This window comes from Lethenteron reissneri, chromosome 8 (assembly GCF_015708825.2).
Source record: "Lethenteron reissneri isolate LAM-NWPU_2019-01 chromosome 8, ASM1570882v1, whole genome shotgun sequence".
Taxonomy (NCBI): domain Eukaryota; kingdom Metazoa; phylum Chordata; class Hyperoartia; order Petromyzontiformes; family Petromyzontidae; genus Lethenteron; species Lethenteron reissneri.
Window position 1 is genome coordinate 9,020,186 of NC_083786.1, and position 27,918 is coordinate 9,048,103.

Sequence of the window (27,918 nt, forward strand, 5' to 3'; positions counted from 1 at the left end):
CCCCCCCCCCTCCCGCACACACACACGCGCGCAGAGAAAGATAACAATTCTATTAAGCAACTTTGTTACTGGAAGGGAAAAGGGAAGTTTGGCTGGAGCCAGGACACGGTCCCTGCAAAGGGTGATGGATGATGGGGTGGGCGGCCGAAACGAGCAGGCACAAGGGACCGTGGAGATATGACGGAGGCTCGGTGTGGTGGTGTTCATCCAGCGGTGGACGGAGCATGGCTTAAGGTGATGATGATGATTATGATGATTATGAAAACACACCCAGAGCAGTATAGTCGTTTATTTTTTTTATTTGTGCAAAGGAGAAATTAGTTGAGATGAAAATGCAACGAGTGTGAACACTGCGTGGTTTGTAGTTTGCACGTGGCAAGCAAAATCGGCCGTGGATGAGCGACGATGATGATAGCGATTGTTGGCAATGAAGATGAAGATCGCTGTTGACGAATTAACATCGTTGTTAGTTTTGTTCCTTGCCAATGGCAATACGGTTCAGGAGCTAAATGCGAATGTCGTGGTCTGCGTGGCACGAGCGTACTCCGGCAGGGAGTTAGTGGAGTTTTTCACGCCCGCAAACTCTGCGGCCCAGCAATGGAATTTCCATGGGGGGGGGGGGGTTTGGTCTTCGAGTTTCAATTTCTTGAAGGAGATGCGTACAGCGGCGGCCTGTTGATGTTCTGATGAATAATGACGATTAATGATCGATGACAATGAGAAATATAATGATGTATGACGGTTATTGATGCTAATCAGATTGCGACAACCGTGCAAGCCTCGTCTCTGAAAGAGCAAACCCAACGTTGTCCGCAAGTAACCCACTCATAGCGCCCCCTTTGAAGTGGAGCTCACTCAAACTCGGGCCTCTCGAACTGGGGAGGGGGGGTTATCCCCTCTTCGAATCCCTCCACGTAACAAGACCCTCCTTGTCAAGCACCGTGGCCTGAAGCACCACCTCCTCCCACCAACCCCTGAACGTGAGCTCCACCCTTGCACCCACACCACCACCACCATTATCTCCATCCAGCCACTCATCCCTACCCAACACCCGCACCCACTCGCACGACCCGCAGCAAAATATTTCCTGGAGGCGGAGACTCGGCGCAAGAGCTTAAATTGCGCGTTCACACCCCGACTCTCCCGCGGTGAGCTTCTCTCCTCCACACACACAACACAGACACGCGCGCACTTAACACACCCGCACACTCAGCCACGCAAAGAGTTTAAACAGGCAGACACACACACCACACACGCGCGTGTGCTAGACATGGCAACTGCAGTGGTGTACGGATGGCTGGGAGGCCGGGCGATGCTGCGTCTGCCACGCGGCGTCTGCGTGTCGGTGCGCGGGCTGGCGAGCGGCAGCGGTCCCATCGCGGACCGGCCGTACGCCGAGCTCAAGGACATGGCCCTGAACCAGCCAGATGCCTTCTGGGGCCAGGCGGCCAAGGAACGCCTGCGCTGGGAGCGCGCCTTCAACAAGGTGCGCGATTGCGACATGGACGCGGGCCGCATTTCGTGGTTCACCGGCGGTAACATCAACGTGAGCGGTGAGGACCCCCCCCCCCACATACACACATACACAGCCAGCGCCGCGTGACACTCACTCGCTCCTGCACTCACCCGCTCGCCCACTCACTCACTATTGCACTCATTCGCTCTTGCACTCACCCGCTCCTGCACTCACACTCACTCTGCACTCACACTCACTCTGCACTCACACTCACTCTGCACTCACTCACACTCACTCTGCACTCACGCTCACTCTGCACTCTCTGCACTCACGCTCACTCTGAACTCACGCTCACTCTGCACTCACGCTCACTCTGCACTCTCTGCACTCACGCTCACTCTGCACTCACTCTGCACTCACACTCACTCTGCACTCTCTGCACTCACGCTCACTCTGCACTCACACTCACTCTGCACTCTCTGCACTCACGCTCACTCTGCACTCACTCTGCACTCACACTCACTCTGCACTCACACTCACTCTGCACTCACACTCACTCTGCACTCACGCTCACTCTGCACTCACTCTGCACTCACACTCACTCTGCACTCACACTCACTCTGCACTCACGCTCACTCTGCACTCACTCTGCACTCACTCTGCACTCACGCTCACTCTGCACTCACACTCACTCTGCACTCACTCACACTCACTCTGCACTCACTCACACTCATTCTGCACTCACTCTGCACTCACTCACTCACTCTGCACTCACACTCACTCTGCACTCACGCTCACTCTGCACTCACTCTGCACTCACACTCACTCTGCACTCACACTCACTCTGCACTCACGCTCACTCTGCACTCACTCTGCACTCACTCTGCACTCACGCTCACTCTGCACTCACACTCACTCTGCACTCACTCACACTCACTCTGCACTCACTCACACTCATTCTGCACTCACTCTGCACTCACTCACTCACACTCACTCTGCACTCGCACTCACACTCACTCACCCGCTCGCTCGCTCTGTGCGTGTGTGTGTGGGTGGGTGCCAGTGCGTGTGTGTGTGTGTGCAACGCGTAGCGCGTCACTCATTCAATCCACTCACCGATTCGCTTACCCGCTCACTCACTCGCTCACGTATGCACCCACTCTGTGAGGGTGGGTACCTGTGTGTGGCCATGCAACCCAAACGGTGGGCCACTGTAGTCTGCGTTCCTTCAACGGAGAAGAAACAGCAACATTCACAAAGCCCTCTTCGTCGTGGTTAGCAGACCTCGCAACATTGGCAATTAGCTCCTGAACCACATTGCTGCCATACGCAAGCATACAATCCACTAACCCCATCCACACTCTGTGCGCGTGTGAGTGGGTGCATGGCACTTCTCAACACGAGTGTGAACGGCTCCTGGGCCTCCCGTAGGTCGAATTGGTCTCAAACGAGTTACCTGCTGCGGTGTGCATGATGTCTACCCCCTCGAGTGCCCTCTAACCCCCCGCCCCCACACGTGTTCCGCGTGCCGGCCTTCATAGGTGCTCGCGAACATCAAACTTGTCCCAAAATCCTGTCGAGGCTACAAGGGTGCTCTTTGTCTTTGTGTACGACACTTGCGCCAAGAGGCTGTTTTAGGATACACCGAGGAGCTTTGGCTGTTGTGCGTGGGAGTTTGTGTGTGTGTTTAGCTGTCAACGTGTGTACGTACGTATGTGTGTGTGTCTGTGTGTAGGGACACTTGCCCCAACAGCAGTTGAAGGCTATACGGAGGTTCTCTTTTTGTGTGTGTGGGTGTGTCTCTTTTTGTCTTCATATGATTGGGTGTTGATTGGGTGGGTGTGTGCGAATGCGCGTGTGTGTGTGGAAAGGTGTGTCTGTGTGTGTGTGTAGATAGGTGTGTCTGTGTGTGTGTGGATAGGTGTGTCTGTGTGTGTGTGTGGATAGGTGTGTCTGTCTGTGCGTGTGTGTGTGGATAGGTGTGTCTGTGTTTGTAATGGGGAGCGGTAGTGTCGTGCTTAGCGCGCTACGAACCCAGCGACCCCAGTTCGATTCCCGCTCACGGCCAACACAAGTGACGATGATCTGAACCGGTCAGGGGCCTCCCCTAGGTCGACTCAGCCTCAAATGAGTACCTGGTGAGGTGTGTCAATATCGCCACTGGGGAGACAAAGGCGGCCCGGCGTGGTGTTGGCCACCCACCCCCTCGTGTGCCGTTCCGGCCTTCATAGGTGGTCTTGGACTTGCCCCGACAGTATCCAGGCAATACGGGAGACCTTTGTCTTTGTATGCAACTGTGTTTAAGTGTAAAGGTAAAGGTGCAGTCCTGCAATTGCTTGCTCACGCCACTGCTGGCAGAAGGGCTCCCGCGGACGAGCTCCAGAGAGCCCCTCTAGGAGGTAATTGGCATACTCTTCCACGGCGACCAGACGTCTTGGAAGGGGTTGCAGTACCCACACTTTACCCCAACCACGTGCGATCTGCCGATCGACTAAAAGTGGTAAAATCATGAGCACCTGTTGGGTGAATAGTGGCAGAGATGCGTGTGAGTTTGTGTCAACGTTTACACAAAAGACAAAGGTTCCGTGTAGCCCTTGGCAGGCTGTTAGGCCAAGTGATTTTAGCAAACAAAGACAAAGATCCCCCATATACCCTTAACAGACTTTTGGGGCAAGTGCTGTTAGCGAGCACCTATGAAGGCCAGAACGGCACACGAGGGGGTGGGTGACCAGCACCACGCCCGACCGCCTTTGTCTCCCCAATGGCGATGTTTACTACACACTGCACCAGGCACTCATTTGAGGCTGAGTCGACCTCTGGGAGGGCCAGGACCAGCTCAAGATAATCGTCACTGGTGTTGGCCGTGAGCGGGAATCGAACTCGGGTAGCCAGGTTCGTAGCGCAGCGCGCTCACCGCTGCACCACCGCTCCCCAATGTACATACATACACATACAGAAAAAAAAACACGCGCACACACACACAACACACAAGAGTCAACGAACACACGCGCGCGTGCTAGTCGGAGTGTTTACAGCACAGAGAGCGGCGCTGTCACACGCGCGAACGCACGCGCGCGCGTTCGCGTGACGAGGAGGAGGAGGGCTTTCAAGCGAAGCGTTACCGGGGGAGCAGTGAAGTTGGTGGCGGTGGAGGAGCTGGTTCCTGCAGCTCGCCCCCCCCCCCGCCCCCACCGCACCCCCATGGTCGACTCAGTCGTGCACGTTGAACTTCTTTCGCACCGTACGTAGCCAACCGCGCTGCTTAATCGGTGGTGTCTTAAACTGTAACACTGCGTCATTAACACAATCGGCGGTAGCCACGATCAATCCACTGCTGGACCAAGGCCTCTCGCGAGCCTGAGATGCGGCGGTGTGAAAATTAAAGGCGCAGCCCTGCAACTGCTCGCTCACGCCGCTGCTGGCCGAAAAAGGCCTCCACTAGGAGCCTCCCCCCCCCCGACCCCTTCCCCTCCCCCAGAGGGTGTTTTGGTCTACTCTTCCACAATGGCCAGATGTCTCGGAAGAGGTGGGAGTAGAACCACACTTTACCCCACTATACGTGCGACCTTGTCTTGTCAACTAACTGTTGCGTACCCACAATGCATGCTGCTGCGTGGACGTGAATATTAACACCGGGGAGACAAAGGCGGTCGCGCGTGTCGGCCGAGTGTGCAATAGGTGCTCGCTAATGAACGCCACTTTGCCCAGTGGTGATGTTTACCAAGGCTGGGAGTGGGAAGTGGATTGAATGAAGTTGGGTCATTGGGTTTAACATGACCCAGTCACGTGCTTGTGCAGCCGGGAGAGACGGCGTGATCAACCGATCTTAATTCTTAAATAAGCAAACAATTTAGCGGCGCACAAGAGACCGCTCTTAAACACACGCAACTCGACACAATCGTCATTGACGCTGCGGCCTTGAATAACACACATGTAACAGGCAACGTTTCGGCCAATGACCCTTCCTCATAGCCCCCTATGTGACCGCCTTGTCGCAAGACGGGCTTGCGGTACAATGGGATGAAAGCGCTGCGCCGAATTGGAGCGGGGTGGGGATGTCAACTTGCCGTTCTCCAGACAGCCGCATGGACAGATCCTGAATATTACCCGTTCGTTACCGATGAATGCATGCCATCAAAAGTGGATAATATAATAATATACATAATCAACGTTTTTGGGTTTAGATCGCGTTATTTATAAATGTGTCGTAACCCTCCACCACCCGACACGGCCAATCAGTAAAAAAGTGTCGTCACGTTGACAAAAGACAAATAGTTCACTGCTTTAGCCCACCGGTGTGTTGAAGCGTGAAACCACAACATTTACAATTTTTCAGTACGACGTTTCGCTGGTAATTGCATCCAGCATCATCGGGCAATTCACTGATTATGAATAATATTGGTCGCGAAAGCCTACGTGTTAAACCAATAATAATATACAGTAATGACATTATAATATACTGTAATAATATAATACACAGTCATAATATAATAAACAGTAATAATATACAGTAAAGAATATAAAATACAGTAATAGTATAATAATAATAATGTACCATAAATGCAATTGCTTACACTGGAAGCAGAAACCACAACGTCTAAAAGTACTGCACACCAATAAATACAACAAACACGACACGTTCATTATTCAAGCGCCTCTTTAATAGTGGGAATGTGGACGGGAGCAATCAATCGTGGTTGTACCATAGGAATGTGGAATTTCCTACACTGGCTCTGCAGTGCTGTAAACAGGGTGGGGGGGGGTGTGATGAACAGCACCAAATTGCCTCAATGCGTCCATTGCAGCGGCAGGAATTTTCGCTTGGGGACTTTCTTTTTGTACGTGAGGGCACCAATCTCGAGGAGCGGGGGGGGGGGGACTCAGTGGGGTCTCCAAGGAATTAATGAATGAATGAATGTCCCAAATCAACGCGACTTTTGTCCACACAGGCGAGTGTGGCAGCTCGGGCAGGAAACATTCAAATTGGTGTGTGGATTTACGCTCGCAACTCGCACCGCGAGCTCCTTTAAGGGATGTCGGTGGTGGCGGTGGTGGCGATGATCGTGGTGGTTGTGGTGGTGGTGGTGGTGGCGATGATCGTGGTGGTTGTAGCGGTGGTGGTGGTGGTGGCGATGATCGTGGTGGTTGTGGTGGTGGTGGTGGTGGCGATGATCGTGGTGGTTGTAGCGGTGGTGGTGGTGGTGGCGATGATCGTGGTGGTTGTGGCGGTGGTGGTGGAGGTGATGATGATGGTGGCGGTGGTGGTGGCGGTGGTTCATTGCAAGCGCTCCGGTTGAGAGATGAGCGTGGGAGAGGAACAGCTGAAGACGTTCACGGCCACAAATTGGACACATATATTTTTAATATCCAGCACAGTACTGTTTACGCACATACCGCACAGCATATCGAAGGGGAGGGGAGCGGTGGCGCAACGGTTAGCGCCCTACGCTCCGAACCCCGGCGGCCCAGAGTTCGATCTACGGCCACCGCTGACGTCAGTGGCGAGTGAACGATGAACCGGGTCCGGTCCACACTACTCGCCCACCTCTGATTTAGCGCGTTTGGCTACGTACGGTGCGAAAGAAGTCAACACACACACACCTCATCTCCCACGCTCCCACATCTCACCAAGAAGCCCCACGATCGACCCGGCCAACCCCACGCCGTGTTTCTCACGGGGTCGGTGTTGTTGACCGTACTTCACCACTGCTGGTCAATTGCGAGTTGGCGCAGCGGGGTGCTGTGAGGGCCAGGACTGGTTCGGGAACACTCCGCCGCTGATGGACGTGCGTGTATTGAATTTATTTAGCGCCGTACGTAGCCGTGTCCCGCAATGGACCAACCCCCTCTCTCCCCGCCCAGGGGATTGAGTTCATGGTGCAGGGGGCGCCAACCACTGCACCACCGCTCCTGCCCTGGCATTTGTGGCCAAATCCTATTTTCAATGAATTTCTGTTTCCCGTGGGAGGAAGTTGCACCCCCAACTCCGTGCACAGACTGTGTCTCCTTCACAGACTTGCTGTGTTTGCCTTGTCTGAGTAAGTACAGGACTACATTTGCAATGTGCAACATCTTATCTTAAACAGATGTATTTAGCGCCTTAATCCGTGGCGCTTTACAACAACTATAAAAGTGGTGGTGTGATTACGGTGACAGGAGAACAGGTGGGAGTGGTTAAGGAGTGGTGAAAGTTCCACATTCCTATGACGGGGGCGGGGGGGGGTCTCTCCATTGAACAGCAACCGCCGTTCACTTATCCACAAAGTGGTGCTTATTTTAGCGACCCCCCCCCCCCCGGAGAGATGATGGCCTGGGTCAACCCCCAACGCAGCATTTGAAATGTCACCCTTCCGACCGCGAGCCGCTCTCTCCACTCACCAATCCATCTGGCCGGTCGCTGTTGGTCGCTTGACATCGTCCAGAGAGATGCGAGCCGACAGGTCTGTGCACCTGGAACTTGCACTGCGAGTCGTGACAGGTCCTAGGACGGTGTCCCGACGCCTCAAGCTGATTGATGTGCGCGCTCGCCAGCGTGTCCACGTGTGTCTCCACGCGACTCTCCACGTGTGTCTCCAGTGACGCCACCGTGTCTCCCTCGTGTCTCCATGTTACTCCCCCGTGCCTCACCATGTGTATGCCCCATGTTCCTCCCACGTGTCTCCCGATGAGTTTACCACGTGTCCTTCCTCATGTTACTCCCCCATGCCTCACCATGTGTATGCCCCTTGTTCCTCCCACGTGTCTCCGTGTGGTGGTGTAGTGGTTAGCGCTACGCTGCACTACGAACCTGGCGGACCCGACTTTGATTCCCGCTCACAGCCAACACCCGTGACGATTATCTGAACCGGTCCTGGGCCTCCTCCCCTAGGTCGATTCGGCCTCAAATGAGTTCCTAGTGCGGTGTGTAAACATCGCCACGAGGGAGACAAAGTCAGCCGGGCGTGGTGCTGGTCACATCTCCCCCTCGTGTCGGCCTTGATAGGTGCTCGCTAACAGCACTTGCCGCAAAGGTCCGTGTGTGTCCCTCGTGTGTGTGTGTCTCCACGTGTCTGACCCTGTGTTCCGCGCTCGTGTGGTCCCTCTGATAGTGAACTGCCTGGACCGGCACGCGGAGCGGACTCCGAACAAGGTGGCGCTCCTGTGGGAGAAGGACACGCCCGGGACCCACGAGAAGATCACCTACAAGTGAGAGGCCTACACCCCACCGTGGTCACACCGCCACCTACACCCCACCGTGGTCACACCGTCACCTACACCCCACCGTAGTCACACCGTCACCTACACCCCACCGTGGTCACACCACCACCTACACCCCACCGTAGTCACACCGTCACCTACACCCCACCGTGGTCACACCACCACCTACACCCCACCGTGGTCACACCGCCACCTACACCCCACCGTGGTCACACCGTCACCTACACCCCACCGTGGTCACACCACCACCTACACCCCACCGTGGTCACACCGCCACCTACACCCCACCGTAGTCACACCGTCACCTACACCCCACCGTGGTCACACCACCACCTACACCCCACCGTGGTCACACCACCACCTACACCCCACCGTGGTCACACCGTCACCTACACCCCACCGTGGTCACACCGCCACCTACACCCCACCGTGGTCACACCGTCACCTACACCCCACCGTGATCACACCGCCACCTACACCCCCCCGTGGTCACACCGCCACCTACACCCCCCCGTGGTCACACCACCACCTACACGCCACCGTGGTCACACCGCTGTCACCTACACCCCACCATAGTCACACCGTCACCTACACCCCACCGTGGTCACACCGTCACCTACACCCCACCGTGGTCACACCGCCACCTACACCCCACCGTGGTCACACCGTCACCTACACCCCACCGTGATCACACCGCCACCTACACCCCACCGTGGTCACACCGCCACCTACACCCCACCGTGATCACACCGTCACCTACACCCCCCCGTGGTCACACCGCCACCTACACCCCCCCGTGGTCACACCGCCACCTACACCCCACCGTGGTCACACCGCCACCTACACCCCCCCGTGGTCACACCGCCACCTACACCCCCCCGTGGTCACACCGCCACCTACACCCCACCGTGGTCACACCACCACCTACACCCCCCCGTGGTCACACCGCCACCTACACCCCACCGTGGTCACACCGCCACCTACACCCCCCCGTGGTCACACCGCTGCCACCTACACCTCACCGTGGTCACACCACCACCTACACCCCACCGTGGTCACACCACCACCTACACCCCACCGTGGTCACACCGCCACCTACACCCCACCGTGGTCACACCGCCACCTACACCCCCCCGTGGTCACACCGTCACCTACACCCCACCGTGATCACACCGCCACCTACACCCCCCCGTGGTCACACCGCCACCTACACCCCCCCGTGGTCACACCGCCACCTACACCCCACCATGGTCACACCACCACCTACACCCCACCATGGTCACACCGCTGCCACCTACACCTCACCGTGATCACACCGCCTCCTTTCAAATGTGCTGATGTGATGTGAAGTTCTCTGAGCCGCCAAAGCATTTAGGAGGAGAAGCAACTTTATAAAAAATAATTCCCGTTATTTCAATGGCTGCTCTTGCTACTACGTGTCTCTATAAAACATCTATTTGGCGATGCTGCTGCGTTGGCAGTGGCGCACAAACGACTGAACACAAGGCAACATATTCCGTGAAAATAACAGCGCTGTGCGTGGCCTTTAAAGGAAAACGAACACAAAGCAGGCGACGTTTGGCGCAACGGCTCTTCATCACCGTGCCTGACAGCAGTTTATCTGACGTTCTTGCTGCTGCTGATGGTGCTGATTAATGATGATGATAATGACGATGACGGCAATGATTACGATGATGATGACGACTGATAACGATGATGATGACGATGATAATGATGACGACGGCAACGATTATGACGATGATGACAATGATGGCGATGATGATGATGACGACGACGAGGACGGCAATCACTATGACGATGATGACAATGACAATTATGACGACGACGGCAATGACTGACGACAATGATGACAATTATGACGATGATGATGATGATGACGACGGCAATGACTGACGACGACGACGACGACGATGACGACGACGACGACAACGCTAACGACGACGCCGCCGCCCGCGTGTCCTCAGGGAGCTGCTGGAGCTCACCTGCCGCATGGCGAACGCGATGCGCTCGCGCGGCGTGAAGAAGGGCGACCGCGTCGCCATCTACCTTCCCGTCCAACCCCATCGCCGTCGCCTCCATGCTGGCCTGCGCCCGCATCGGCGCCGTGCACACCGTCGTGTTCGCCGGCTTCAGCGCCGAGGCGCTCGCCGACCGCATCCGCAACGGTGAGACTCGCGCGCGCGCGCGCGCGCGCGCACGGGCGCTCGGCCCGTCGGTCGAACGCACCGTGACGCACGTACGTAGGCACGAACTTCTTTCGGAAGCCGTACGTAGCCGGCCGTACTGACCGTGCGGGTGATTACGCAACGGAGGACCGCAGAGCACGGGCAATTGTTGGTAGCGCCAGTTCGTCTGTGGCTCCTCGACGCGCCACTGAGCCCTCTAAACTTAACATCATCTGGACGACGCATCCCGGCGGTGGCGGTGGCGGTGGCGGGTGGAGGCATTCGCCCAGCAGCGGTAGACGGATCGCGGCCAACACCCAGTCGATCGTCTCTCTGCAGCGAACTGCGAGACGGTGATCACGGCGGTGGGCAGCGACCGCGGCGGCAGGCGGGTGGAGCTGAAGGGGTTGGTGGACGAGGCGGTGCGAGCGTCGCCCTGCGTCAAGCGCGTCTTCCTGGCCGGCGGCGACGAGGCGAAGAAGCGCGCGGGGCCCCTGGACATTCCCCTGGAGGAGGTGAGCGAGCGGGCCCCTCTGCGGCGGCCTCGTGACTCGTCACGGGTCGTTCTGTGACGTCGGTGGCGTGCCCGAAGACGACAGATCCGTGGTGGGGTGGGGGGGGGATCGTCTCACAAAGCAGAGTACTGCTCGGGGAGACGCGACCGCCACCCGACACTTACAAACACCGCCTGACAGACACCCACCCACACCACCTGGCAGGCACCACACCACCCACCACGTGTCACAACCACCAAGCTGCAGGCAACACAACGACCGAACCACCACGTGACACCGACCACCTCGCTGTCACTTTCACTGTTGGCTTCGTTGTTGTTGTTGTACTTATCTTCAACTTTTGATGTTGTTCATCATCATCATCATTGTCAAAATCTTCACTGTTAATCATCACCGTTGTCCTGGTAACCACCCTCATTATCATTGTTATCATAATCTTTGTTGTCTTTATCATCATCCTCATTGTAACCCACCATCTTCATCAAAATCACCATCACCACCATCATCACCATTGTTGTAACCGCCATTATCTTCATCATCATCACTGTAACCATCATCATCGTCATCATCGTTGTAACCAACATCACCACCATCATCGCCATCGTCAGTTGTAACCACCACCATCACCATCATCATCACCGTCGTCATCGTCATTGTAACCACCACCATCATCATCACCGTCACCATCGTCATTGTCGTTGTAACCATCATCGTCATCACCGTCATCATCGTTGTAACCACTACCATCACCATCGTCATTGTAACCACTACCGTCACCATCGTCGTTGTAACCACCACCATGATCATCACCGTCACCATCGTCATCGTCGTTGTAACAACCACCACCACCATCATCATCATCACCGTCACCGCCACCATCGTCGTTGTAAACACCATCAACCGTGCTCACCATCGCGTTGTTGTGTCGCACGGACAGGACCTGGCGAAGCAGAAGACGTCGTGCGCGCCGGAGGTGATGGACAGCGAGGACCCCCTCTTCCTGCTCTACACCTCGGGCAGCACGGGGAAGCCCAAGGGCCTGGTGCACACGCAGGCCGGCTACCTCCTCTACGCGTCGCTCACCCACCAGGTGGGCGCTGACACCCAGCCGCTTGCGCTCCTCGCTCGACGTTGCGTCCGGGCCGCTGGCTCGGCCGCGGTAGGCGGCACGCGGCTGGCGGTTGAGCACAGTCGTAGCAAGAGGTATGCTGGACGTGGTGCGCCGGGCGTGAAAAATGTTCTCGCTGCTGGTTGTCCACGCTATAAAAACAGCGTGATTGGGGGGGGGGGGGGTGAAGAGAAAAACTACAGCAAAGTGATTTAATAATCCAGAATGTGCCGAATCAAGCCGAGCAAATTTCAGCCTGGATAGAGCTATGCCTGGTGGGGGGTGGGGGGCAGGGGGTGCGGGAGACGTGGGTTGAAGGGATCGGTGGATGAATCCTTGCCATGTCCCCCTCCGTCACCTCTTTCCCGTGCCCCCTCCCCGCACCGCCCCCGGCCCAGTTCGTGTTTGACCACCGTGAGGGTGACGTGTTCGGCTGCGTCGCGGACATCGGCTGGATCACGGGGCACAGCTACGTGGTGTACGGACCCCTGTGCAACGGGGCGACCACCGTGCTGTTTGAGAGCACGCCCGTGTACCCCGACCCCGGTGAGTTCCACCCTCCTGACCTCGTGAACTCCTGACCTCCCACCCGCCTGACCTCATGAACTCCTGACCTCCCACCCTCTTGACTTCCCACCCGCCTGACCTCATGAACTCCTGACCTCCCACCCTCCTGATCTCTCACCCTCCTGACCTCGTGAACTCCTGACCTCCCACCCGCCTGACCTCATGAACTCCTGACCTCCCACCCTCCTGACTTCCCACCTGCCTGACCTCATGAACTCCTGACCTCTCACCCTCCTGACCTTCCACCCTCCTGACCTTCCACCCTCCTGACCTCATGAACTCCTGACCTCCCACCCTCCTGACCTCTCACCCTCCTGACCTCATGAACTCCTGACCTCCCACCCTCCTGACTTCCCACCCGCCTGACCTGATGAACTCCTGACCTCTCACCCTCCTGACCTCCCACCCTCCTGACTACCCACCCTTCTAACCTCCTGACCTACTGATCTCCTCCCACCCTCCTGACCTCACGAACTCCTGACCTCTCACCCTCCTGACCTCCCACCCTCCTGACCTCCCACCCTTCTGAGGTGGGATAATTGTTTCATTGATGGGAGGCGAGAGGTTGCCAACCCACAAATGAAAATGTAATACAGGCCCTGAACTTTGGAATTGCAATGCTTTTACTGCGATGATGATGATGATGATTATTATGGTTATTGTAGACGAGCCTTTGGCCCGTCCAAGGACGGGTGTATTGCAGTAAATCTGAAACTTGCAAGCGAAAAGCAGACCTCGACGTGATATATTCATTGCATCAATTCGTGTACAATTTCTAAGGGCGCGGTGACACAGACTTAATTCATTTTAAGGTTATAATCCCTTGTTCATCACGACGTCCTTTTTACTTCGATGTCTCAACGGCATGACGGAGATCACGTGATGACGTGAGGGTTCTGCCTTTGTAGTGAGGGTTGTGAGTTGACGCCGAGGATGGGGGGGGAGGCGCCCCCCCCCCCATGTGGAGTGACGTCAGCCGCTAATTATTATTTATGGGGGGGGAGTGTCCATTTGGAGGACGTCACCTTATAATGATTATTAATGAGGGGGGCTGTTCGATGTGGAGTGACGTCACTTGCCCATGATTATTAGTGAGGGGGAGTCCTCCATATTAAGTGATGCCACCCGCTCATGAATATTAATGAGGGGGGCTGGTCGATGTGGAGTGACGTCACGAGCGTTGTGTATGGGGTGGATTGTGATGATGATAACGACGGTGGTAACAAGGATAATGAAGATGATGATGGCGAATGAAAACGATGATTGTGATGATGAATTAGTAGACAATAGTGATGATAATGACAATACAAAGCTTGGTGATGTATGTATGTTGAACTTCTGTTCGCACCATACATAGCCAACCGTGCCAATAATGATTCTGATATAATAACGACGGTCGTCATGATGATGATTTGAGGACGTGGACAGTTTTGATGACGACGATGACGATGATGATGATGAAGAAGCCACCGGCGTAGAGATTACGATCAGAACCGTGACGACCGTGACAGCGATACAACGATGACCGCGACGACGACGACAAGATTACCGCCGCCACCACCGACGGCAAGGACGCTGACGCTCACGTCCCTGTCCGCAGGCCGCTACTGGGAGACCGTGCAGCGCCTGCGCATCAACCAGTTCTACGGCGCGCCCACCGCCATCCGCCTGCTCATCAAGCACGGCGACAAGTGGGTGAACAAGTACGACCGCTCCTCCCTGCGCATCCTCGGCTCGGGTGAGTCGCCCGTGCCAAGGGGTTGGTTGGTCGGTCAGCGGTGGTTTTCGGGGCGAGTCGTCCGAGCCGATGGGCTCCGGCGCAAGCCCCACCCCCCCCCCCCTCCGGGTTTTCCTACGGTTGGTCGGCACGCGGCGACGAATCGCCGCTCCCGCACTCCGAAGATTTGCTGCTGTCGTAGAGTGCGGTCGTGTCGCTACGGTTCTCTGCGGTGAAATGCGATGTCTTTGAAATGGCGCTGCTACGTCTCTCGAAATAAAATTAATGCTGAGGCACTCGCGTGTTCCCAGATTCAGCGGTGAGCGGAACCCCACCGTGCAACTTGCACATGTCTCAGAACGGGAAAGGGTTAAGCGCTTTCGCCTGCATTGCTCGCGGCGCTGACTGGCGATTGTGACCGATGTGTCCGCAGTGGGCGAGCCGATTAACACGGACGCGTGGGAGTGGTACCACAAGGTGGTGGGAGAGGGCCGGTGCGCACTGGTGGACACCTGGTGGCAGAGCGGTGAGTCGCCCGGGGACGGGAGACGGAGTGCCGGCCGCGGCGGGGGTCACGGAGGGACTGACGATGGAGAGACGGGAGAAAGGACGGAGGGCAAAGAGAGATGGGCGGACAGACAGGATGTCGTAGAGACAGCGGGGCAGAAGGATGGGGGGTTGAAAGGATAGGAGAGGGAGATAGAAGGCCAAGAGAGGCGGAGGGTACGGGAACAGAGAGATGAACAGGAGAGGACGTTATAGAGACAGAGGCACAGATATGGGGGGAATGGAAATATGGGGGGGGGGGGGGGGGGGGTACAGAATAACAGAGACACAAGCACAGATACATTGAGAGAGAAGGAGGGAGGGAATCAAAAACGGAGAGACAGGGACAGAATGAGAGAGTATGATGGCAGTGGATGGATCATGGGCGACGACGATGATGACGATGAAGAATTACCTTAGCCAGTGTCATCGTGTTCTTGTCATCACCGTTTGTCTTTGCGCTACCGCCCTTGCGCATCGCCCAGAGACCGGAGGAATCTGCATCAGCCCCCGGCCCTCGGAGCCCAATGCGGAGATCATCCCGGCCATGGCCATGAGGCCCTTCCTGGGAATCCAGCCGGCGCTGTTGGACGACAAGGTGAGACTCGGGTGGGTGGGGCGGGGGGGGGGGGCAGGAGGGGCAGGTGGATCACGCAAAGATGGAAGCGTTCGCCCTTAATGCGCCCGACCTCGCCGGGTCTCCCAAGGTTAAGCAGGATTTAGCCTGGTTAGCTCTCGGACGGGAGGATTTGTGGCAATACTAGGTTGTTGGAGCCTTGGGCTCCGAAGCGGCCTGGAGATTGCAGTCGAGCAGTGTGGATTCTTAAATAGATCTGTGCAGAACTTTGAGTGGCTTTTCTCCGTGCGCGTGTGTGTGTACGTTGCTGTGACCCGAGGTTCGATTCTCGCTCGCGCGCCCAACACCGACGAATATCTGACCCAGCCCTAGGCCTCCCTCGGTCTTAAACGAGTACCCAGCGCGGTGCGTGATCACTGCCAACTGGGGAGACAAAGGCGGCCGGGCCTGGTAATTCCGGCCTCAACGCGAGCTTGCCTTGCGACGCTTGGACCCCAGCGGTACCTGTTGAAGACTACCTCGGCGGAACCTTTTGCATGCCGCTGCTGCCGCTGCTGATGCCGTGTGACCTCCACCAGGGCAAGGTAGGTGAGCGGCAATGACGCCAACGGAGCTCTGTGCATCGCGCAGCCCTGGCCCGGCATGGCACGCACCATCTACGGCGACCACAAGCGCTTTGTGGAGACCTACTTCAAGGCGTACCCGGGTGAGCTCGCGTGCGCGACGCCGCCGCCGCGTCTCAGCGGCGTCTCGGCGGCGGTGGGCAGTGACCTCTGGTCGTTCTGCGGGAGCGGCGGGAGAGCGGGTCGCACTGTCGCGGTCGGTCTCGCCGCGTTTTCCGCTTTTCGGCGTGGGGTGGTGTTGCTTCTGGACGTGTCGTTTGCGTCATCGCTGTCAGAATCGGCGGCAGTTGGCGTCGGTATTGCTGGGCACTGTAATCGGCAGCAGCAGCAGCAGCATCGGCAGCATAATCATCGCCATCGTCAGCGGCATTGTCATTGTCACCGTCGGCAAAAGCAGCGTCACCATTACCATCTTCAACATTGACATCCTCATCATCAGCAGCAGCAACAGCATCGCTATCACCACCGCAAGCAGCATTATCATCAGCATCATCGGCAGGATGAGGAGGAGCAGCATCTCATCACCATCATGATCACCATCATCATAATCGTCTGGTTAATACAGATGGTAATGGACAGTGGGTATCATCATTAGCATCATCAATCATCATCACGAGCGCTCCTAACACTTGCACTACTGCGATCATCATTGTCATCGTCATCATCGTTATCATCTGCAGCAGCAGGAGCATAGTTGGTTCCGTCGCGCTAACCACCGTGCCACCACTTGTGACCGTGCCGCCCAGGCTTCTACTTCAGCGGTGACGGCGCGTACCGCACCAAGAAGGGCTACTACCAGATCACCGGCCGCATGGACGACGTCATCAACATCAGCGGGCACCGGCTGGGAACCGCCGAGGTGGAGGACGCCATGGTGAGAGCGGGCGACGGGGCGGTGGGGGTAGCTGGGGCCGCGGGTGACGGGGCGGCGAGATGTTAAATGCCTCGCCTGGTACGCAGGAGGTCGTGGGTTCTATCCCTACCCTGATGCCTGCTGTATATTTGGAGTTTGTGTGTCTCTCTCCCCCGTGGATTCTTTCTTCACCGGGTCCTCCAGTTATTCACCTCACAATTAGAATCGACACGCGTTTTAGATCCTTTGGCTGCTCTAAATTTCCACATCAAAAGCCGCTTTATTGAGCTATCATTTGTGGCCAGGCCGCTTCTGAAAAAGAGGTATGCGGCTCAGTGGGGACCTTACCTGGTAAAATAATAAAAAATAGATTAACAGTGGGGTGGCCACGCACGATTCGTCGACGTGTCAATCACAATCCGGTCTTGGTCCCACGCTCCGTCTCCTGGGATGGGCCGATGCGTGAGACCGTCTCTTCTCTCGGGCTTTCGCCACACACTACCGCGGGCGTCTTCGGCAAGTTTGAAGCGCTTCGCTTGGAAGCGCTTTGGCTCCCGTTGTTGGGTGCGCTATTAGGAGCGTGTATCCCGAGCACGGTGATCAGACCCGGATCGTTAGCTCCACACACCCACGTGTCGTTTCCCTCTCTCTTTGTTCCAGAAGTCTCTCGCGAAAGAAAAGTTTACGTGATCGCAACAGACCATCGTCATCGTCCGAACAGCGCTCGGGCGATGACGGTTTCGCGAACGCAGGACTTTCGCCGGACCGACGTTACAATTCGCGGTTCGGTTTCGTGGTCAGACCGCCTGGGCAAAGTAAACTAAAGCTGTCGCGTGATAACTCGATTTTTTTGGCTGCATCGGGTGGAGGAGGGGCATACGAGACGCACTGGAATCTGACTCGAGCGATCCGACCGAAACAAATTGAATAGGATAACGATACATTTTTATAAAATAAATAAATAGATTTTGTTTTTGTTATGATTTATTTTTGACTGACTCTTCTGTCTGTGCCCAGGGAGAGCACCCGGACGTGGCGGAGACGGCTGTCGTCGGATGCCCCCACGACATCAAGGGGCAAGGTCAGTGACGGGCGTGGGACGGACAGCAGATTGGGGATCGCAACATTCTTCATGCTCCCACACACCAGTTGTACACCAGTGGTGCACGTGACACACCAGTGGTGCACGTGACACACCAGTGGCGAACGTGACACACCAGTGGCGCACGTGACACACCGGTGGTGCACGTGACACACCAGTGGCGAACGTGACACACCAGTGGTGCACGTGACACACCAGTGGTGCACGTGACACACCAGTGGCGAACGTGACACACCAGTGGCGCACGTGACACACCGGTGGTGCACGTGACACACCGGTGGTGCACGTGACACACCAGTGGCGCACGTGACACACCAGTGGTGCACGTGACACACCAGTGGCGCACGTGACACACCAGTGGCGCACGTGACACACTGGTGGTGCACGTGACACACCAGTGGTGCACGTGACACACCAGTGGCGCACGTGACACACCGGTGGCGCACGTGACACACCAGTGGCGCACGTGACACACCAGTGGTGCACGTGACACACCGGTGGTGCACGTGACACACCGGTGGTGCACGTGACACACCAGTGGCGCACGTGACACACCGGTGGTGCACGTGACACACCAGTGGTACACGTGACATACCGGTAGTGCACGTGACACCTGCCACTGTGGCAGTGCCACACCAGAGGCGTCTAGCGTGGCTGGCATGGAATAAAAACCACATCCCCCCCCCCACGCCCCATCCAATCCCCCCCTTGCCCCACTTTGCAGTCTGACAACCGGGCCCCCCCTCCAGCCCCAGTACATTATGAATGCCCAATGGATACACTCGCCTCTGCCATAGGAATGAGGAATTTCCACCACCGACTCAGGGCTGTGATTATCGCTGCTTCAATGCTCATTTGAGCAGGATATCACGTTCACTTTAGACTCTCCCCCGAACCACAAGGTTCGAGTGCTCCCACCTGTGCACGCCACTGCACTGATCACCCAACGCTCCATCTCACCCAATGCCCCCCCACCCCTTCACTGGGCTCTCCCCCCACAGGAGCCTACGCCTTCGTGATCCTGAAGGAGAACATCAAGAAGCCGCAGGATAAGATCGTCGCCGACATCCGCAACATCATCTCCACCAAGATCGCCAAATACGCCGTGCCCGACAACATCCTGGTGAGCAAGAAACTAAAAACCGGCCGGCGGCCATGCTACCCAGCGCGGCCTGGCAAGGGGAGAGCGTAGACGGGGCGGGGAGGGGGGCGGCACGGATGTTCGTACGTATGCATGTTGAATTGCTTTCGCGCTATACGTTGCCAACCGTGCCAATCGGAGGTGCGGGCGGGGGGGGTTGAAGGACGAGCTATACAGGAAAACCAGTTTTAGAGCAATTCGTTTTTTTTATAACCTAGATAATTAAAAAGTACAGAGGAGTACAGTAGAGCAAAGAGATTCTGCTGCAGTGGCCCCCCCCGCCGGCCACGGCGATGCAGGTTCCACGACGCTGTCGGCGGGTGACGAACGTTTTACGGGGCAAACGCGTCCGGCGTCGTACGCGTCGTCAACGACGATGGCTCTGCAGGCAGCGATTACAGATACCGGTGGGGTGGGGGGGTGGGGGCGTGGGGGTTGACGGCATGGCTGACGAGACCACACGTTCGCGGCGCATTCGGTTTTGAGAAAATCTCATCGTGGCCGTCATCGGCGTCGCCGTCCACCATTGACGCACTGATGGGCGGAGGCATCGCCCCAGTCCACGGTCCACCGAGTCACCCACCCCTCACGCACGCTGGCTTTGTCTCTCCGTCCTCTCGGGCGATTTCCCTCCACCGACCCCCCACCGCCTCCGAACTTTGGCTGCTACTCCCTCGCTAGGCTTGACCACATTGATCGTGCCGAGCTGTTGCGGGGCGAGCCATCAGGGGGATGGGATGTCCTCGCCTTTTGGAGGCCTCATATCTTCTATTGAAAACTCACTCTTTTTGCACACTTTCATTGAACTTGCCTTGTTGTCTGTTAATATTATTTCAACTCTTTGGCCCTTAATATCTTCGGATCTACGAAGCCTGACGAGCCGACGATATTTTTTATTATTGAAAACTCATTTCTTTAAAACTGCTCTTTGAGTTGCGTTTCTTATCCTTCCCCGCACCTCCGATTAGCACAGTTGGCTACGTACAGTGCGAATGAAGTTCAGCATACATACACGCATACATACAGCGCCGAGGCAAAGTGCCCTTTCTAAGTCCCAGGGCTCGGTTCCAAATGGAACACTTGGATTTGAAGCCCGGGCCAAAAAGGCCCCAACCGCCGATCCCCTACCAAGCCCCCTCCCCTCCCCGCCGCCCCCACCCTTTCCCCCAACAGATTTATTCAAAATGTTGTTTTGTTTCTTAGAAGAAAGTCGAACGCAGATTAGCCTACCGCAACACATTTACATTGGCCTTGAAAAAAGGGCGCGCTGAATGCGATTTTGACACTCGAGTGCAAATGAGAACACGGGGCCGGAGGGCGATTTACTTGTGCGGGAAGGAACAGAGGAGCATTTCTCGCCGTGCCACCCCCCCCCCCCCCCCCCGCCGCGGGCTCAAATCGGTCGGTCTGCAACCGGTGTGTTTGGCAAGAGGTCAAAGTACTCTTTCTCCAGCCCTGCCCGCCGCTGAGGCGAGGGGGCTGGCTGCGTGCGGCAAAGCCGTCGCTTTGTTGTTGTGAATTGCGGTTCGGCTGCTCAAGAGGACACGATCTGTTTGACGAGCGGCACCGTAAATCCTGCACAGGCCCTAAAAAGTGCAACCTCTGAGGTCACGGAATTGACGGAGCATCGGCCCGGATTTGCTCCTTGACTCTCTCGCCACTCTCTCGACTTCCCTCCACACTCCTCCCTCTCCTCTCTCGTCTCTTACCTCTGGCCACTCATCTCTCACTCGGCTCCTCTCCACGCACTCTCCTACCTTTCCCGTTTCAACTTGCTCAATCCCACGTCTCTATGTACGTATGTCGAACATCCTTCGCACCGTGCGTAGGCAACCGCGAACGCTCCTAACTTCTCCCTATCTTCTCTCGCTACTTCCCCTCCGCACACTCTCACACCTCAACCCCCCCCCCCCCCCCCCGCTCACCTCTCCTCATTCGTGTGAGCTCATAGCAAACTTCAATATTTAAAGTTGCAAAGAATATCCAGCACCATGGGTTTTGCACCAAGAGACCACTCTTGGTACAGCAATCGTGGGACGTTACTAACTTTCACCATCACGTCCGGCCTCGCAAAGATGTGGTGGCGTAATAGCTTGGTGCAGATTTGCCGCGGCGTAACGTAAGGGTGTGAACCATAAGGGAAAGCTACTGCGGTGTCTTCACATTCAGTTGGTCACACGTCTAACGCCGCTGAGAGATGGTGTCTTGGGCACTGGTGGGAAGTTCGTTGGGATTGAACGGTCCGTCGAAAGTTACTTTGAGTGCCCACGGGCGTCTAGAGTGGATAAGCAGCGATGTGGGGGCCGATAAGCTAACTTATCGGTTCCACAGATCAGTGGTTTATTTTGTTATTGTAATTTCACGTCGTGAACTCTCAAACGAAAGCCTCATTCGTTGCAAGTGGTGGAGCGGTTCACGAGCAAACGTTCTCCCAGACAAACGTACGTACGCGCAGATTAGCGGCGTATATTATTGATAAGTTTAACGTGCCTTTGTGTGCCGGCTCTGTGTGAAGTATCCATTGCAATCAGGATTTGAGCGACCATGGACTCCACGTTATGAACCCTGGTACAGCCGAGCTTGACTCCCAGCCATGGCTAACATCAGTGGCAAGTGATATCTGAACTGGTTCTAGGATCCCCCCCTCCCCACCACCACCACCACAACCCCCCTTCACCAACCTGCACTGACCAGCGACGCAACGGTGGCGAGAGGTCACGGGGTCGATCTTGACCCAGACACCTGTATATTTGGAGTTTGCATGTTCTCCCCGTGATCGTGTGAATTTTTCTCTGGAGCCTCCAGTTTTCCCCTCCACATTTAACAACGTGCGTTTAGAGTATTTGGTTGCTATAAATTTCCACGCGATGGTAAGCCAGGCCGCTTGGGAAAAAGAGTTACAGAGCTCAGTGGGCCTTACCTGGTAAAATAAAGATAGTTTATAGTTTATTTTAGAATGGTCAAGTATGGTCTAACATAGAGCTTTCTTCAGCAATGCCGGTAATTATCATTATTATTCCCTGGTCCAACAACAGCTGATCTTCCTGCACATGGGTTAAATTTGAACGTGACTTTCAGGGCACAAATGAGTCGGTCTGGCTTTTTCCAGCAACGCCGCCTGTTCTGCCCATCAATTGCGATGTTAATTGAATGAATTAGGGTACACACACTCAGCCGTTGGAATAGTTACAACAACAATAATAACAAGCTTTGCAAAGGGTTCAGGTGTCACTCGTCAACTGATGTTTACTCTGGCCGGAAATGGAACTCGGGTCGCTGGGTTCATAGTACGGTTATTAAAATAGTGTTTTCCCATTACCCATAACCCCAATTTTTTGTTGTTCATGAGGTCACAAACCACTGTCCGGTTTTGCCACACACGGGCGCGGTGGTGGCGAGATTTTAACGACCTCGAATGGTTATCAGGAGGTTGTGGGTTCGATCCTGACCCTGCCACCTATATATTAGGAGTTTTCATGTTTTCCCAACGGTTTTTCCCTTCACATTTATAAACATGCATTCAGAGTATTTGGCTGCTATAAATTTCCACACGGTAAACCACTTTGGTTGAGCTATCATTTGTGGCCAGGTTGCTTCTGAAAGAGAGCTAATGTAGCTCAGCGATGTCTTAGCTGGTAAAATAAAAATAGTTTTTTTGTTTTACGTGTTAAAAAAAAAACAAAAATCTAACTTTTTTTTTAAACCGAGAACTGCTTGTCCCTTGCGCGCGCGCGCGTGTCTGTGTGTTTGTATGTGTGTGTATGTGTGTGTGTGGGGAGCGGTGGTGTAGCGGTTAGCGCGCTGCGCTATGAACCAGTGACGATTATCTGAACCGGTCCTGGGCCTCCCCTAGGTCGACTCAGCCTTAAATGAGTACCTGGTGCGGTGTGTAAACATCGCCACTGGGGAGACAAAGGCGGTCGGGCGTGGTGCTGGCCACCCACCCCCTCGTGTACCGTTCCGGCCTTCATAGGTGCTCGCTAACAGCACTTGCCCCTACAGTCTGTTCAGGCTATACGGGGGGTCTTTATCTTTATGTGTGCAACTGCCAGCAGAGGAAATAGCTGTTCTGTTGTCTTTCCTCTCTGCGTTTCCACTCATTGGCAGACACATTTTCTGGGCAGATGATTGTACATTTTGGGAAGAAAATAATTACCAGAGCCAACGTTTCTAACATTGAATAATAACAAATCTAAAAGTGATGAATTTACAGCCGTTTCTCAACTCTACTGCTAGATGAAGCCCCCCCCACACCGTTATTCAAACATAGTGGTGGTGATTATAAAGACCATTCACTTAATTTCCACATTGATGCCTCACAACAAGAAATGCCCGGGTTTGATTCAGAACTTGGGAGCCTATCTGTGTGGAATTGGTAGATTCCCCCCTGTTCTGCAGAGGGAGTGAGTAAACGTTGTTCATTCTAACCCTGTTCTGTAGAGTGAGAATGAGTGAGTGAAGTTTTTATTCTCTCCCCCCTGTTCTTCACGAGTTTCCTCTCGGGTTCTCTGGTTTCCTCCCAATGCTAAAACATAAACATAGAATATAGTGATAGGTTTTTACCCTTTCAACTGGTACAAAAACTGACACCTTTATACAAGGCATCATGTTTGCAATAACCACAACACAAGCAGTCAAAATGCAAACAAAAGATGACGCCAAAAGGCGCCTTTTGGCGTCATCTGGTCCAACACCAATGGAGACTAGGCTCTAAGAAAAGCTGTCTCGGGTGTGGACCAATCAACTTCAAGGACAGTGCATATCATTATCTTTATCAGAGTTGTTTCTTTTTGTCTGCATTTTGACTGCTTGTGTTGTGGTTATTGCAAACATGATGCCTTGTATAAAGGTGTCAGTTTTTGTACCAGTTGAAAGGGTAAAAACCTATCACTATATTTTGCCACTGGTAAAGGAGATGTCTCATAGTATGAACATAGAATGTAACCGGTTTTGCCCAAACATCCCAATGCTGAAAGAATTACCTCCAAACTGCTCAATTGGGGATCGCACGCTACACACACAACACCTTGCCGCCGCTACAAATTAAACTAGTCGGACTCTCCTGACACTGGGTGAATATTTTCCTGGCTAAACAAGCATAATCATAAAAAAATATAAATATAACAATAGGTTTTACCCTATCTGGCCAGAATAAAACAGTTGCGTTAAGATGTTAAAACACCAAACAAAAACTTTTTACAAAAAATCACGTGTTGCATTAACCACATATACTTTTGGCGAACGTGCAAACAAAAAAACGTGCTCTGGTAGTATATGCATACATATGAATATATATATATCACTCTGTGAAAGTCACCCCACACCGAAAATGAGAACGCAAGCAGCCGGAGTCAAATTCCTCGTTCACGTGAGAGACGGAGGCCACGGCCGCTAACCACGTGGCCTCGCACGCGCCTCCCGGGGGCCCACCCCACGGGGGCCCACCCCACCCCACCGGGGGCCCACCCCACCCCACCGAGGGCACAACCCCACCCTCGCCAGCAGGGCAGATAACGCTGGTCAACACACTTTTTCTGGCATAAGGTATTCCAACGGGTTTAAGGTAATTTTGGGGCGCTGATTCCAAATCTGGCATCAGTTTTTGTCTATCACATCAGGTTTTTGAGATATCAAATATTGAATTTTCAATAAAGATTGCAGAAGAAAAATATTAAATAAATGTGGATATCTACATAAAATTATATCATAAACACACTATCCTAAAAATACAGCACCATATTTTAACACTAAAGCAGTCACTGACTCGCAACAACTTGCAATCATAAGTGACAGAATTAATTTCGGGTAAAATCAATGAAAATGGGGTATGCCGATAGCATAAAAATGAGATGTGATAGAGCAAATCTGAGATGAGATTTGGAATCGGCACCCTGAAATTAGTCTAAAACAGCTGCAAAAGTCCAGGCCAGAATTTTTTTTGTTGACCAGTGTTATTCTTTTCTCATCGCCTCCGTCCCACGGCCACTGGCCGTTGACAGCTCCAAGTGGCCACTCATTGTTTGGGGGGCACAAAGTCTTGGCACGATTTCTCGTATTGTTTCTTTTTTAAGCGGCCGTTTGTAAATACGGCTTTCCGTGGGACGGGAGTGCACGCGTCATGGCAAAGAACTGGCACTTGATTAAATTCCTGTCGTAGATTTCATAACCCTGCGTGGATGTGTTTGTGTGTGTGTGCAACGTTGCGCTACAAACCCGGTGACCCCCGAGTTCGATTCACGGCCAAGAGCAGTAACGATTATCTGAATCGGGCCTGGGCCTCGCCTTGGTCGACTCGGCCTCAAATGAGTACCTGGTGCGGTGTGTAAACATCGCCACTGGTGAGACAAAGGCGGCCGGGCGTGCCGTGCCGGTCTTCATAGATGCTCGCGAACAGCACTTGCCCCAACAGTCTGTTAAGGCTACAGGGGGAATGTTTGACTTTGTTGTTTTTACGCGTGTGCATGCGTTTTGACGTCATTGCATGCGTGTGTGGTTTTTTTTGGCAGGTGTGCGCCATGCGTAGGCCAGCACACCACGTGAGTCATTGCGTGTTTTGACGTGGCCGTGCGTCCGTGTGTCCGCGTGCCACCAGGTGGTGAAGCGCCTGCCCAAGACGCGCTCCGGGAAGATCATGCGTCGTCTGCTCCGCAAGATCGCCGCCAACGAGGCCAAGGAGCTCGGAGACCTGACCACCCTGGACGACTCGGACGTCATCCAGGAGATCGTCAACGGTCACAACGAGCTGCAGAAGAAGGCGAAGAAGTGATCGCGCCGCGGCGGAAACGTCGCCCTGACGAAAACCCCCCCCCCACCCCGACCCCGCCAGTGCTCCTCAACCTCACACTACAAGCGCTTATCACACTAACACTACCAGCACTGCTGGCTTCTCCCCCCTCACCTTGCCAGCACTCCCTCTCCTCATCCCTAACCCCCGCCAATATCCCTCACCCAACCCTTAACCCATTCCCACCCATCCTCCTCCTCCGCCTCCTCCTCCTCCGCTGCTGATGCTGATGCTGCTGCTGACGGTGCTGTGATGGCATCGGAGTTGTTCGTCACCTCGTGTCTCTTGGGGAACCGAAGCGCACACGTTCGCGTTCGCGTCGCGATCGTGTCAAAGTGCCTGCACGTGAGAGTCACGGCCTAACGATGGAGGCCGTGAGCTCCGATTTGGGTTTTGTAGACGCACCGTTTGCTTATTCTCCTCCACAGCCATTTGTCGATCAGCTGTTGGAGAAAGACATCCCCTTGCCGTGTCAGTGATGAGGGAGGTGGGGGGTGTTGAGCGGTGAATTAAAAAGAACGTATTTGGGTGTCGCTTCCCAAACATCTGTGAGCTGTATAAGAGGGCAAGCAGCAGACAGCATCGTCTCCCCAAAGAGGACTCTCGCCCCATCCAATAAACAAATAAATACTTGGCTTTTTCGATCCGTATGAGAGGGCCTATAATGAAGGGACCATCTGTTGAAGGGACCAGAAATCTTGCCATGTTTGCACTAAGGTCGGCTTCGCTGCTTTTAAGGGTGCTGGGTTATCGTCTTATAGCCACCGTAGTGTATTGGGGGTATTTAACGGTATCGTAGATATAAAATATGTATTCCAGAGGTGAAAAACAGTACGGCAAGCATACGCACGTTTAAAAGAACAACCAACAGTCTTAATTCGTGAAGAGGTGCTAATAAAAAAACGCGTGGAAGTTTTAACTGAAGGTATTTTTAAAATGGTAATTGAACAAGGGAACGGCGGGACCAACGTGACCTCTGCAGTTTTAATCCGTGTTTTTTTTTGTCTGCTTGACTTGTTGCTATGGCATTCCTCCACGAGTCAATGGGTCAGTTTGCCTTAGCCCCGTTGTACTTTTACTTGAATTCTGCACTTGAGTTGTTTTAAACGCACAGTTCCAACGTTTCCGCCCGATGAATTAATTTACGCGGAATAAATACTGCTCGGGGGGCCGCTGGTGGTGGTGGTGGTTATGATGATTAATGCTGTGATTTTTGTTTTGTTAATGTTAACAAAAGCGGAACAAACAGGGGCGGTCTGTGAAACTGAATTATTCTGCCGTGGATACAAAAAAATAAACCACCCCCCCACCGCAAAAAAGTCGAGAACTAAAAATGCACTCCAGACGGTCCCCGTTTAAGCCTGGAGCTTTCTGTTTTTGAATGTTTATTGTCATTGAACAAATATTGGACACCTATGCACAGGAACGTGAGCACTCGTACGAATATGTGCCGTTAATATAATACAGAATGTTTCTGCAGAATGAGAAAAAACTACATGTATTATCTGTACATATACAAATAATAAAATATATATGAGCAACTTAA

The 27,918-nt window shown here is 54.3% G+C and overlaps 1 protein-coding gene across 1 annotated transcript; it reads left to right on the plus strand.

The window, feature by feature from the left end:
• The first annotated feature begins 1,036 nt into the window (after nt 1-1,036).
• Nucleotides 1,037-27,918, plus strand: ACSS1 (acyl-CoA synthetase short chain family member 1). Its single transcript, XM_061547162.1, is given in 15 exon segments — nt 1,037-1,553; nt 8,545-8,641; nt 10,639-10,723; nt 10,725-10,839; nt 11,179-11,354; nt 12,292-12,444; nt 12,861-13,008; nt 14,630-14,767; nt 15,180-15,272; nt 15,778-15,901; nt 16,454-16,575; nt 17,239-17,366; nt 18,363-18,426; nt 19,449-19,570; nt 26,181-27,918. Coding segments are annotated over 15 exon segments (2,022 nt in total). The 5' UTR covers nt 1,037-1,270; the 3' UTR covers nt 26,355-27,918.